The sequence below is a fragment of the Staurois parvus genome, unplaced genomic scaffold (assembly GCF_062004578.1).
Source record: "Staurois parvus isolate SC_StPar_1 unplaced genomic scaffold, SC_StPar_1.0 ptg000249l, whole genome shotgun sequence".
NCBI lineage: Eukaryota > Metazoa > Chordata > Amphibia > Anura > Ranidae > Staurois > Staurois parvus.
The window spans coordinates 3212621-3226080 of NW_028318045.1; the positions used below are offsets into that span (position 1 = coordinate 3212621).

Sequence of the window (13460 nt, forward strand, 5' to 3'; positions counted from 1 at the left end):
GTTGATACAGTTTTCCATTCATTTCAATGGAGGGATGCGTCTTTTTTTTAACTGAACAAACATGCACCAATAATGCAGCAAGGATTTTTTTCACTACAACAGATCAGTGTGAAGAGTGCCATAGGATTTGCCATAGTGTGACGTCCTTAGCACAGCGGTTCTTATCTTTAAATTTACGCAGCTCTTTACATATATATTGTACATTCACATCAGTCCCTAACCCTCAAGGGGCGTACAATGTAAGGTCCCTAATTCTCATTCATATAAAAGGGCCAATTTAGACAGGATCCAATTAACCTACCAGCATGTCTTTAGAGTGTGGGAGGAAACCGCAGTACCCGGAGGTAACCCGCACAGGGAGAACATGCAAACTCCAGGCAGGAGGTGCCGTGGCCGGGATTCGAACCAACGACCCTAGTACTGCCAGGCGGAAGTGCTAACCATTTATTTATTTATTTATTTATTTATTTATCGAGTTTATATAGCGCCAAAGGGTTTGCTCAGCGCTGTACAATAGAGGGGGGACAATACATGAAACAGTACAGTAACATCAAACAGCACACAAGGGGTAAGAGGGCCCTACTCTTTCGAGCTTACAATCTAGGAGGGAGGGGGTAGAGGTACAGGAGGAAATGGCTGTGGGGGATGGAGTGGAAGGAGGAGGGAAGGGCAGCGGCTGTTAGGTGAGGGTGGGGTAGGCTTCCCTGAAGAGGTGGGTTTTCAGGGAGCGCCTGAAGGTGAGGAGGGAAGGTGACAGTCTGATGGGTTGGGGTAGTGAGTTCCAGAGGATGGGGGAGGACCTGGAGAAGTCTTGCAGTCGTGCGTGGGAGGAGGAGACCAGGGAGCAAGATAGAAGGAGGTCCTGTGAAGAGCGAAGGGTACGGGTAGGGTGGTATCTGGGAATCAGGTCGGTGAGGTAGTTAGGGGCAGTGTTGTGAATGGCTTTATAGGTCAGAGTGAGCAGTTTGAATTTAATGCGTTGGGCAATGGGGAGCCAGTGGAGGGAGAGGCAGAGGGGGGTGGCAGAGGTGGAGCGGCTGGTGAGGTGGATGAGTCTGGCAGCTGAGTTCAGGATGGTCTGAAGCGGGGTGAGTTTGCACTGGGGTAGGCCGGTGAGGAGGGAGTTGCAGTAGTCAAGGCGTGAGATAATCAGGGAGTGAACGAGTAGTTTAGTGGTGTCTGGGGTAAGGAAGGAGCGTATCTTGGAGATGTTCCGGAGGTGGAGCCTGCATGAGTTTGTGAGAGATTTGATATGAGGTTGAAAGGAAAGGTTTGAGTCCAGAATGACGCCAAGGACCTTGGCTTGCGGGGCGGGATTGATGGTGGTGTTGTTGGTAGTGATGGAAAGGATGGGGGGGGGGCACGGGAAGGGGGAAAGACGAGAAGCTCGGTTTTGGAGAGGTTGAGTTTGAGGAAATGGAGCGACATCCAGTCAGAGATGTCGTTTAGGAGGTGAGTGATGCGGGCGGAGAATGTGGGGGTGAGGTGAGGGGTGGATAGGTAGATTTGAGTATCATCAGCATAGAGGTGGTAGTTGAAGCCGTGGGAGTGTATGAGTTTGCCAAGGGAGGAGGTGTAGATGGAGAAGAGAAGGGGTCCAAGGACAGAGCCCTGGGGGACCCCAACAGAGAGGGGGAGGGAAGAGGAGGTGGCGCCGTTGTAGCAAACGCTGAAGGAGCGTTGGGATAGGTAGGAGGAGAACCAGGAGAGAGCGGTGTCTCTGATGCCAAGGGAGAGTAGTTTATTAAGGAGGAGGGGGTGGTCGACTGTGTCAAAGGCCGCAGAGAGGTCTAGGAGAAGGAGGACAGAGTGGTCGCCTTTGGCTTTGGCGGTTAGTAGATCGTTGGTGATTTTGAGGAGGGCAGTTTCGGTGGAGTGTAGGGGACGGAAGCCGGACTGTAGAGGGTCAAGGAGGTTGTTGTCAGTTAGGTGGGCGCTTAGGCGATCGTAGACCAAGCGCTCAAGGAGCTTGGACGTGAGTGGCAGTAGGGAAATTGGTCTGAGGTTGTTGAGGTCAGTGGAGTCCAGGGAGGGCTTTTTGAGTATGGGGGTGATGTGCGCATGTTTTAGGGGGGAGGGGAAGACGCCAGTAGCGAGGGAGAGATTGAAGATGTGGGTAAGGGAGCGGATGAGGGAAGAGGGGGGTGACCGGAGGAGTTGAGAGGGGATAGGGTCCAGGGGGCAGGTAGTGAGGCGGGCTTCTGAGAAGACTCTGGTGACTTCCTCAGTGGTAGTAGGGCTGAAGGAGTGCAGTGATGGGGGGGTTACGGTAGGCAGGGCCTTGGGTGTGGTGGGGGGCAGTGCCGTTGCAAGGTCAGAGGAGGGGAGAGATGAGAGGGTGATGGAAGGGGGGAGGCTAGATGGGGAGGTAGACTGCAAGTTGACTATGTCCTTGCGGATTGCGTCAATCTTGCTATGGAGATGAGTGGCAATCTCGTGGGCGGTAAGTGAGGTACTGAGTGGAGGAGGGGGGGGAGAGAGCAGGGAGTTGAAGGTGGAGAAGAGTCGGCGAGGGCGGTTAGAGAGGGTGTTGATCAGGTCAACGAAGTAGGCCTGCTTGGCGGCGTGGAGGGAGGAGGTGTAGGTGAGGAAGGCAGATTTGTAGAGGGAGAATGCATGAGGGGACCTGGTTTTGCGCCATAGTCTCTCCAGCGCACGACTGCGACGTTTGAGGCATTTAGTGTGGTCGTTCTGCCATGGTTGGAGCGGTCTGGGTTTGATGTTGCGTGTGGTTAGGGGTGCCAGAGAGTCTAGGGTGGCTGATAGTGAGTCGTTGTACGCGGTGGTGGCTAGGTCAGGACATGACAGTGGAAGGATGCTGTCGTGCAAGCGGTCGGCAGCCGAGTGGAGGGGGGCCGGGTGCAGGTTGCGGAGGTTGCGGCTGGTGATGGTTTGGCGCACTGGGGGGGGGGGAGTTAGGGGAAGGGGAGATGGAGAACGTGAGGAGGTGGTGGTCGGAGAGAGGGAAGGGGGTGTTAGTGAAGTGGTTAAGGGTACAGAGGTAGGAGAAGACGAGGTCCAGGGTGTTCCCATTGATGTGGGTGGAGGATTGAGTGTGTTGTGTGAGCGCGAAGGGGGTGGTTAAGTGGAGGAGTCGAGAGGTAGCTGGGGTGTTGTCGTTGATGGGGATGTTGAAGTCCCCGAGGATGATGGTCGGTAGCTCAGAGGAGAGGAAGAAGGGAAGCCAGGCGGCGAAGTCATCCAGGAAGCGGGCTATGGATCCGGGGGGCCTGTAGATCACTGCGATCCTTAAGGGGGTGGGTGAGAAGAGCCGGATGCAGTGAGCCTCGAAGGAGGAGAAGGTTAGGGAGGGGGGGTTAGGGAGGACCTGGAAGGTGCTCAGCGGTGATAGGAGCAGGCCGACACCGCCACCTTTGTGACCGCTCAGTCTTGGTGAATGGGACCAGATGAGACCTCCATGAGAGAGTGCCGCAGGGGAGGTAGAGTCGGTGGCCTGTACCCAGGTTTCGGTGATGGCTAGGAGGTTGAGGGAGCGGGAGATAAAGAGGTCATGGATGGCAGTTAGTTTGTTGCAAACCGAGCGGGCGTTCAGAAGTGCAACCATTTAGCCATTGTGCTGCCCTGTTGACATGTGTTCTGCCGAATCGTGAAGTGTGATGGATTTTTTTTTTTTTTTTTTTTTTTTACATAACGTCCATTTATCAATGTCTTTCCTAATTTACTCAGATTTTGCAAACCGTCAGAGCCCCTGGACAAAGACAAGCAGCTGGAATAGAGGTAATTATAGCTATTTAATTTGTGTCTGTGTAGCCATAGTGGTATCATGTCATAATAAGCTTGTGAACTTTCTTTTGAATGCAAATATTTGATCAGCCAGTGTATGTAGTCCAGCACTCCTATTGCTCTCAAACTAAATAAGTGCTAATTAGGTGTTAAAAGTATCTAAACCATCAAACAAATGTCACAAATAATACATTGGAATTGTAACAATCATCTGCTGTACTATAAATGCACATACTAATAAAACTTTGCACGTCATAGAAAAGTAGTCATGTTTGAAACCATTCATTATCTTCCAAAACAGTGTCCTTGGAAACAGAGTGCCCAGTGTAAAATGTGCTTAAACGGTTTTCCAGTTACTCCTCTGTGCCATCTATCAATTTTGTGAATTATTCACCACCATGGGCTATTACTGCTGCCCCTGTAAACGGTGATCTTCATTGGATCACTTTTCAGAAAGTGTTTGCTATGCATTAAGGAGGCAATATGTTGCTTCCTCACCACCTGTTTTAGCCCTCGAAATGATGACCCAGCACACCACAACTGTGTGTATTGCCAAATGCAACATGTTTCATTTTTACCGTGGCATGTGTACAGCCGAGTGGCTGAATTCCTGTGTTCAGATACAAGGTTGGAGGGCCTTTAAACCTGCTGTTACCGCCCTCAGGTCATCCGTGTGAACAAGCCTGGTGTGATTTTGACTCGCCAGATGATTTTGACGACTTATTTCCAAGTTAGTCAAAACTCATGTTTTTCTCTGGATCCACTCTGTTTACTCCTCTCTTCCCCTCCATTGTGCAGGCTGTCCTTGTCTTTCAACAGCAGCTCATCAATACTTTAAAACTAATAAAAAAGCAAAATATGACTTTGTCAGGAGTGCTGTCTTTGCTGTGTTCTCTGCAGCCTGGGGTTTCAGACCTCTGCAGAGAGACCACAAGAAAAACTTTGCATACCTTTTTATTTTAATGCACCCATAATGTATTTAGTTGATTTCAACTACAAGTTCAGTTTTGATGCAAAATAGGAACTGAAGTGTATCAGAATTACATGACTAACAAAAAATATATATTTTATGTAAACCAAAGATTTTATACTTCTAGTAAAGGCTCAGTACCAATTGGTAGCTGTGTACATTTTTGTTAAATAAAGTATATTAGAATTTTGAATCTGGGTGATGAAGAGGATATTTAAGAAGTGAGAGGTGAAAGTGTTCATCATGAACTTCAGGAAAGTGTTGCAATTTTTGGTTTAATTGTGGTTTCTTTGGCAAGGTGGAGTTGAATGAAATTGAGTCTCGTGCTGAGGAGTACCCGCTCACCCGAGCCTTCTGCCACCTCATTGGCACCTTGGTGGAGAGCTCTTTTCCATCCAACCTGGGAGCTGGATTGCGACCTCCTGGGTTTGAGCCATACCTGGATTTTCTCAGAGACTCTGTCTTCCTCCGTTTCAACACTAGAGCTTACAGAAGGGCTGCAGAAAAGGTACACTGTGAATGGATTGTACAGGCCATCTTGAATGTTGCTTATATTATGCCACTGTTTATCCCTTTCTACCAATTCCTAGGAGTTTGCATGTGTTCCAGGTTGTATTATAAAACCGCTGTGTATTATGGTTTGCATTAAATTTATCATTTTTGCTGTATTTATTTGGTAATCTGCAGTCTGTTATCTGACAGGGTCACTTTAAAGAACAAGCTGAAGCCTCCCTGTTTATAAAAAAAGAAAAAAGAGCTCTTGTACAGAACTCAAGACTCATGTCTCCTACCTACACTCCATTCCAGCACTGCAGCTTCCAGCGGTATCTTTGGTGTTTGTCAATTCTGGTAGATGCCTGTTTTCTGTGCTGCTTGGTGTTGCTTTTCTCTCTGCTGAGTTCTGTAGTGACATAGAGGTTGGAGAATGGAACCACAACATTTGGCAGGGGCACAGGCATCTAACAGCCTTGGAATTGTTGCATGGCAAAAATACTGACAGACCCTGCAGTGCCAGAAAAGATCAGAGGTGAATAGGAAAATTTATTTTTTTAAATTTATATTGCAGGGGGGCTTCACTTTGAAAAAACAAATATTGTGAAGTTTCTTAAGCTCATAGCTAAGAGATTTGAAGTTTTACCTGTATGCATGGTAGCAATAGCATTGTAGTGCATTGTGACAAGAAAAAAATAACGGTGCCTGCAGAGTTTGGCAGGCATTGATGCTTCGCAACTGCCTTTTATTCACTTTTTCTTCTGAAACACACAACAAACGCACTGTAAACACTCGGTTATGGCATCTACAGTTTGTTATGGCATAGTTGCAAATATCAAAAGTGATCATTTCCCATTTTAGCTTGTGAACATAGTCTAAGACCTCTGTTGTGGTGTGCATGTTTTAAATTAATCTGTCTGTGTCCGATTGGGGAGGGGGACATCTCCCTTTACTTACTGTCCCAGAATCAAAACAGAAAGTAAACATTTCCACCTTTCCATAGCAAGGGGAAATCTCGTACAGGTTTCCCCAGATTGACTTCCCCCATTGGAAGATTTCCCTTCTATGCCTAGTCTGGTGATATCTCTAAAATTTTGGTTTTCCCATCATTTTCTCAACTGGGGATACAGATAGCAGTAGAAACCCAGGAAGGGTTTCAACACTTCCTTATTATATCCAAAGCTAAAGTTTTGGCTCTACATACAAACACATTGATAGCTTCAGATGTAAAAGTGCTATGTCTGCACCCTGCTTGTGTATTTTAATGTTTTTATTGAATTTTGCAGTGGGAGGTAGCAGAAGCTGTGCTTGATGTTTTTTACAAGCTCCTCAGAGATTATGAACCACAGCCTGAGGATTTTGTAGACCAATATGTGGAGATGCAAGGTTTGTGTCTATTTTCTGCTCAATGGTAAAGACTTTCAGTGATTTGTATATGTTTTTTTTTTGGATCATGTGGGTTTAATAATTTGTTGGCTAAAGGTAAGCTAAACCTATCCCCACCCTAAATCCTGGTTTGTAAGCAGCAAGCCTTGGGTGCCCTAGAGTCTGTGACAACCACATGACATCTCCATTCTTCTCACCGCTAGCAGGGAATCTGATGAAGCCATGGGTCCATGTTAACCCTAACCATGAACTTCTATTATTTGTTACATTTTGGTCTGGTAAATATACCAGTGAAAGTGTTTTGCTATATCTGTTCAATAAGTGCAAAAAAGCATGTTGATCCTACCAGAAATCCAGTCAGCTTGTAAATTACTGTGCTGTCTGCCTTGGCTGCATGGTAATTTCATTCAGTGTTATCAGACCTTCCTAGAATTACAGGACATCTCACCTAAACCATGAAGAACAAAGGAGCCACGAAGTCTAAAATATGAGAAGCTGGTTGGTGAGTCTGATTTTGAGCCCGAGTTCACATTTATCACATGTGGTTCGCACAGGAACAAGACCACATTCCTGTGCAAATAACATGCGATTTGTGTACGGTGCAATTTGGAGCCATACATTTTGTATGGCTCTAATCACACTGCACCCGCACCAAAAAGGTGCAGGAACCTTTTTTTGGTCCGCACTAGAATTGGGTTGCATGGGTATTCACACCTATGCGATCCAATTCTGCACATCGCACCACGTTTTGCAGACCGATTTTAGGGTGTTAACATACATGAACGCAGCAGTTCACATGAACGGGGTGCGATTCGGATGTGGTGCGGAATTCACACAGAAAACGCTGCAAATTCCGGACAGCATCAGTGTGAACCCAGGATGAAAGTCCTAATTTAACTGCATACTTGAATTTGTGCACCCAAAACTAATATTTAAGACACTGGGGTTGATTTGCTAAAACTGGAGAGTGCAAAATCTGGTGCTGCTCTGCATAGAAACCAATTAGCTTTCAATTTGTTAATTCAACAAGCTGAAGTTAGAAGCTGATTTTCTACGATGCAGAGCTGCACGAGATTTTGCACTCTCCAGTTTTAGTAAATTAACCCCCAATGTCTTTTTATTGGTATGCCGAATTACCTGCCAGCTTTATAAGTTTTTCTTTCGTGGAGAAATCATACCCTAGCATATTTTATGCTTTCAGCTGTGGAATTGGAATTAAAAGGTGAGATTTCTTTACTGGAGTAAGTTGGAGAGAAATCCGTGGATGATTTAAGTATTTGCCAAATATGAAACCTAAGTTTTGAGTTGGCTGATCGTTTAATTAAACTGAACTTTTTTTTTTTTCTTTGACAGCTGCATGTTTGGTATTCAACATTCATTGAAGCTTTTCACTTTGTTTTCAGGGGAAGAGAGAGCTGCTTTTAAGCCCCCTGGTTTCACCCTTATGCATCACCTACTTAATGATTCCCATATGTTGTCACTGTGCCTTAGCCTGCTGGAAGAGGGTGTTACACAGTTGGACACCTACTCTCCTTTTCCAGGTAATATGGAGAAATAAATGGATTCATTGAATGAAATTTGTCACTAAAGGCAAACCTCTTCTTTTTTTTTTTTTTTTTTTTCAGTTTTCTTTTAGTTTTGGATAGAGTGAAGAAGGATTAGAACACCTGTTAGCATTTTATTGCTGTCTGTGCATCTCTTAGATTTACCCTGTTTACCATTATTTTTAAAAGTGAAAGTAAATGAAAATCTCGAATTCTGGGTTGACACTAGAACAGGAATGGAGGGGAAATCTTCCAATTGGGACACTAGTTCTGGTGACACCCCAGGGTTCCCTCACTTTGGAGGGATTTCCTCTCACTTCCTTTTTTAGATATGGGATGGAGTGGAGGAAACTCTCCCCAATGTGACACAGATGGCGAACAAACTGACAGGGATTATAATCCTCCCTTATTCTATCCAAAATGGAAAAAAATATGTTTTGCCTTTATTTTCACTTTAATAAGTGCATTAAAGTAAAATTGTAGTGCATCAAGTGCAGTAGACTATAGCCACAAGGTTAATTTCAATCAACAGCCTAATTGATTTGCTGTGGGTTAGTGCATTTTGGAAGTCATCATTTAAGTTTCCTCTTTCTCATTTAATGGGCTGTCTAAAGACATCCTTACTGAAACTGAGAAACACTTTCAACTTAAAAGCACATTCTCCACTGATTTCTCTAAACTTTATAGGTGAGTCGGTCTGAACCATGAAAATTGCTCATTGCCAACAATGCAAAACTATTGCGGGTGTTATCTTTTGTAGAGCAGAACGTAAAAAGCATTGTTGGCTTCCCATATCACCTCCTGGGTGCTTGAGGTTTAGAAAGACACAGACTATCCATGTTGTTGGGATGTTCTTTTTTGGCAACTACTCTTTTCCCCCCAGCTTTTTGACTTGATATTTTAGGCGATGCTGATGCTTCTCAAATGTAAATGCAATGATTTAAGGTGGCAATAGAAGACTCTGAATATTTAGGTATTACTTAGGTACTTAGTAGGTCCAGTTTCTGCAGTCTTCAAACAGTACATCCTTTGGGAAAGTTTTCAGCATCTGACATTTCCTGGAGTGTTGCCTCTCCTTGTCTCCTGCTGCATGCTTGGTGTCCCATTGCTGCATTTAGCAACTACGGAGTCACGTAGCGACATAGGGGCTGGCAGGAGGAACCATTGTATATGAACTGCAGTGGGAGACACAGGTATTCCACACTCCTGGAAATATCAAGACTCTGCCAGAGGCTTTATTGCTTTTAAAACAGCAAAGTTTGGCACTCGCCACCCATCTGTCCTGTTTTGCTAGTCCCAACCATAATAAATAACGATCTACAAAACCTCTATGAATTCCTTTTTAAAGGGAAAATGTCACTTTACTAATTCAGAGCCCTTTGCCAGTCCACCTCTTGAGCGACTACCAAAATAACCAGGGTCTATCCAGTGTTGGACCCTAGAGAGAGTTTCACCCCTCAGTATGTGACAGTGTTTGGACCTAATGTTTGGCTTCTAGGTCTGCACACAAGCACTTTTTCATAGGAAAAGGTCAATATGCTTCCCCATATGATGGAAAAGGGAGCAGTAGGGTATCATTGGAGAAATATGAGTATCTGTGAATCAGGAAATACTCCTGAATGCTAGCACCACAGGTCCATAGTATGTGAGGATTTCACGCATTTGGATTTATATATTTGTTTTGTTTTCTTTCTAAGAAAAGTAGGCGTAAGATTTTTAATTGCATTATAGTTATTCCAAAAGCATCCTGAGGCTGGAGTAGCTGAATGTTGTCTCACATACTGCTCATGTGTACCAGGTCCCTGAGCTCATTTTAAAATCTTCCCCCCCACCTATGCTTTCTAGGTAAGACGCACCTGGAGAAAGCAGCGGCCTATTGCTTCATGATCCTGAACCTTGCCCTACAGAAAGAGAATCTCTTCATGGACCTACTGCGGGAAAGCCACCTCTCCCTCATTGTCACTCCTCTAGAACAGCTTCTCCAGGGCATAAACCTCCGATCAAAGAAGGCGGATCATGTGGTGAATATTGCAAGGTGTGCCAGGGAGTAACTTTTCATTGTTTTCGTAGTACCTGTTCAGATAGATAAAAAATAGTAATTGCATTAAAGCTGAACTTCAGGCAAACCACTAAATACAAATATGAAATGCATATACAGGAGGTGTTTTTTTTTCAAGTGTATGTCACTGTAAAATTTATTAAACACATCTCTGTAATATATGCACATTTCCCCATGTTTTCTTTTAAGTATGCTGCAAGTACAGACAAAAACTTGATAACATGACAACACAGTAAGTAAATTAACTTGCATAAGTCATGTGCGCCACATTAACAAAGCATATAGGCTTTTATCAGGTCTATCTGCACCACCTGCACCAGTTTCTATTTCAGAATGAAGTAGAAACTGGCCTGGGTTCTGGCCCTAGACAATAAGGGTTTCAGTATACTGTAGGAATGAAATAGCTCCTTTTCCCTGGCTATTAACCCTAGCAAATTCAGGGGTTATCAATCTTCTACATGATCCAGCTCTACAGTTTTCTATGTCGTGTCTGGCTCAGAGCAGCCCTGATCCTCCTCTCCTGGCTCCTCCCCTCCGCCAAGTGCCCACCATAGGAAACCGCTTCTTTTTGGTGGGTACTCGTGCAGAGAATGCAATAAGGTAAAAAAAAACTTTTACCTTCTCAACCACTTTAATTAGGAGCAGGATCTGCTCCATTGTCTGTTTAGAAGAGTGGCGCAGGTTTTATGCCTGTTCCAATCTATTAATTCCCCTAATATGTGTTTGGTTCTAAATTCCAAAGCATGCATTGTCAGCCCTGTCTACTTCATTTCTGAAAGGACATAATCAACAGAGAGAGAGCCCAAACCACCTTATGGTGTGCACTTTTAGTCTTTAAGCATCTGATTTTATGAGTGCATAACATATTGTGACTTATTTAATATAAGGATTAATTACACTAGGGTGGTTTGCGCTTGCTCTCTGTTGATTTGTGTTTTTACAGTGTCTGGTGTCTCGCTGGCGTTGAAAAAGCTGCATCCTGTGCAAAGTGAACTTTTAATATCTTGTGACTGAACTGTGTGTATTCTATTAGATTTAGTAGCCTGAATCATCAGCAGGTTTTTTCTATCTTGCTAGCACAGTCACTATTTGATATATGATGTTATGAAATTGCAAAGAGCAGACCTCCTCTCCCCCTCTTAATCTCCATAACCCCTTCTTGTGCACTTTTTTTTTTTAACAGATATAACTAAAAAAAACCCAAAATACAATTGTATATTCAATGGTATATTTAGCAGACAAAAAGAGCGCAGATAAGAGATATTCATTGTTTTGGGTTTTACATACACTTTACTGGCCAGAGGATTTGTATTGGCTGTTCAGTATTGAGATTTACATAGTTCTTCCTCACAGTGCAGCTCTATTCAGCAGGCAAGAGCCTTGATTTTTGTTGTCTGTTGCTGTTATTGTATGTAAACCCTGACAATGAACTTCTCCTATTTTTCTACCATTTTAACCACACGTATCATTGGGAGAAAAAGAAAAAAAAAAAAAAAAAAAAAATATATATATATATATATATTTTTTTTTTTTTTCATATCTGTTTATTAAATAGAAAAACCTTTTTTAGAAACTCATGTCTTCTGCACACCTCATGTTTTATCTTGAAACACAGAATCATGAGTCTTTATGATGTAGAGATCTGAGAGTAAGGGTGGTTGAGTAGTTTAGCAAAAGACACTGGGCAAAACTGACATCACTCAGTCCACAAAAATGTTTTGTGTTGTCAGCCCACAAGATTTGGGTGAGTTTATTTCTGGCAGATCAAAATGTATTTTTTGCTGTGTCTTCAAAAGCATAATGCATGGATAAATGTGCATGTGCCTGTGAATAAGCAGAGAAAGGTGAAGTTGCGGACTAATGATCTCATCTCTGTTACTCTCCTATCACTGAGCACTGCAGCACAACTGATATGCTTTTTGTTCTATTTTTTCCTCTCCCAGTCTGAGCTTTGCTGTACCAGAAATTACAAGAGACTGATACAAAGTCATATTCAGTTACCTAAACTGCATGCATTTAACAAAATAAATTGAATGATGCATTAATGAGTACAGTTACATTCATTTGTGTCCTTTTTATATCTGCCTGGAGTTCAGCTTTAAAGATCAGAGATTCATAGAGCTTCTGTTGCAGTGCACACCAATCTCTAACATGCAGAACCTTCTAGGTCTGACAGAAGTTCACAAACTACTGTTAATGAGTTTACAATACTCCTCATCTGTTTCTCAGGTACCTTTATCACAGCAACAGCAACCCTGAACTGGCCTTTGAAAGCTCCAAGATTCTGCATAGTATATCCTGTAATGTCAACATGCAAGCCAAGCTTGTGGGAGATTTTACTCAGGACCAGGTAGAAATAAATATTTGCAGCACTAGTTGCTGGCCAGTTTTATGTGAGTCTTTGAACTGGAAAGCTTAAAGTATTTACTAGAAACTGACACCTTTCAGACATTTGGAGTGTCCATTCCCTGTAAATCTGCCTGAATTTTCTTTCTTTTGTGGCAGAATATAAGCCAGAAGCTAATGGCTGGTTTTGTGGAATGTTTGGACAACGAAGATATAGAGGAAGCTGTTAATCCCATGGAAGGTAAGTGCACCAAGGTTGTGGTTGCTTTTTGTCCCTTCATTATTATCGCAGGTTTTCTGTACTAATGATTCCTATGTATCTGAGGGATGGGTTGAAGAGAATGTCTAGGCAAAAAAAGTAGTCTTGGGCCCCTTTCACACTAGTGGTCTGTCCATTTTTCAAGACTCAGTCGCATCCTCCATTCTCTGTGAAGCGGTGGGTGTAAACGGACATGTCTATTTAATTTACATCCAATCCGATACCTTAAAAACATACCACTGGGGCATCTGTTCCCCTCCGTCTGGGCTGATTGGATTGGGTGGCAGTCAGGGTGTAAACAGACAGGTGTTCGGTTTACATCTGACCACCCATAGAGGAGAATGGGCTGTGTCTGCTATGAATAAGCGGAGTGGAGCGTGAAAGGTTTTACTGGGGGACGATCAGGGGTTAAATGTGACCTAGCAGTGCTTTTACTGTAAAAGTGTGCGGCTTGGACTCAGTGGATCTGCTTTCTTCTCTCTCAGGAACAGAATGTGGTCCAGGGAGAGAATATTGCATGATTTACTGTGCCTGTGTAATGTAAACACAGGCACAGGCTGAGCTCTGATTTGTACAGCCGATCAGCAGATAGATTCAGGCCGAACATCATTGGCCTGAATCTGCTGAGTGATCAGTGCTGTACCGAATCACAGCACCGCT

The 13460-nt window shown here is 43.8% G+C and overlaps 1 protein-coding gene across 2 annotated transcripts in view; it reads left to right on the plus strand.

Moving 5' to 3' along the window:
• NUP205 (nucleoporin 205) overlaps positions 1–13460 on the plus strand; it is a 92676-nt gene that overhangs the window by 29906 nt on the left and 49310 nt on the right. For both annotated transcript variants that reach the window (XM_089680674.1, XM_089680673.1), the window contains exons 14-20: positions 3688–3738; positions 5013–5222; positions 6493–6592; positions 7996–8133; positions 9982–10171; positions 12425–12545; positions 12701–12782. In XM_089680674.1, coding sequence (XP_089536800.1) covers positions 3688–3738; positions 5013–5222; positions 6493–6592; positions 7996–8133; positions 9982–10171; positions 12425–12545; positions 12701–12782 — 892 coding nt within the window. The remainder of the gene's footprint in view (positions 1–3687; positions 3739–5012; positions 5223–6492; positions 6593–7995; positions 8134–9981; positions 10172–12424; positions 12546–12700; positions 12783–13460) is intronic.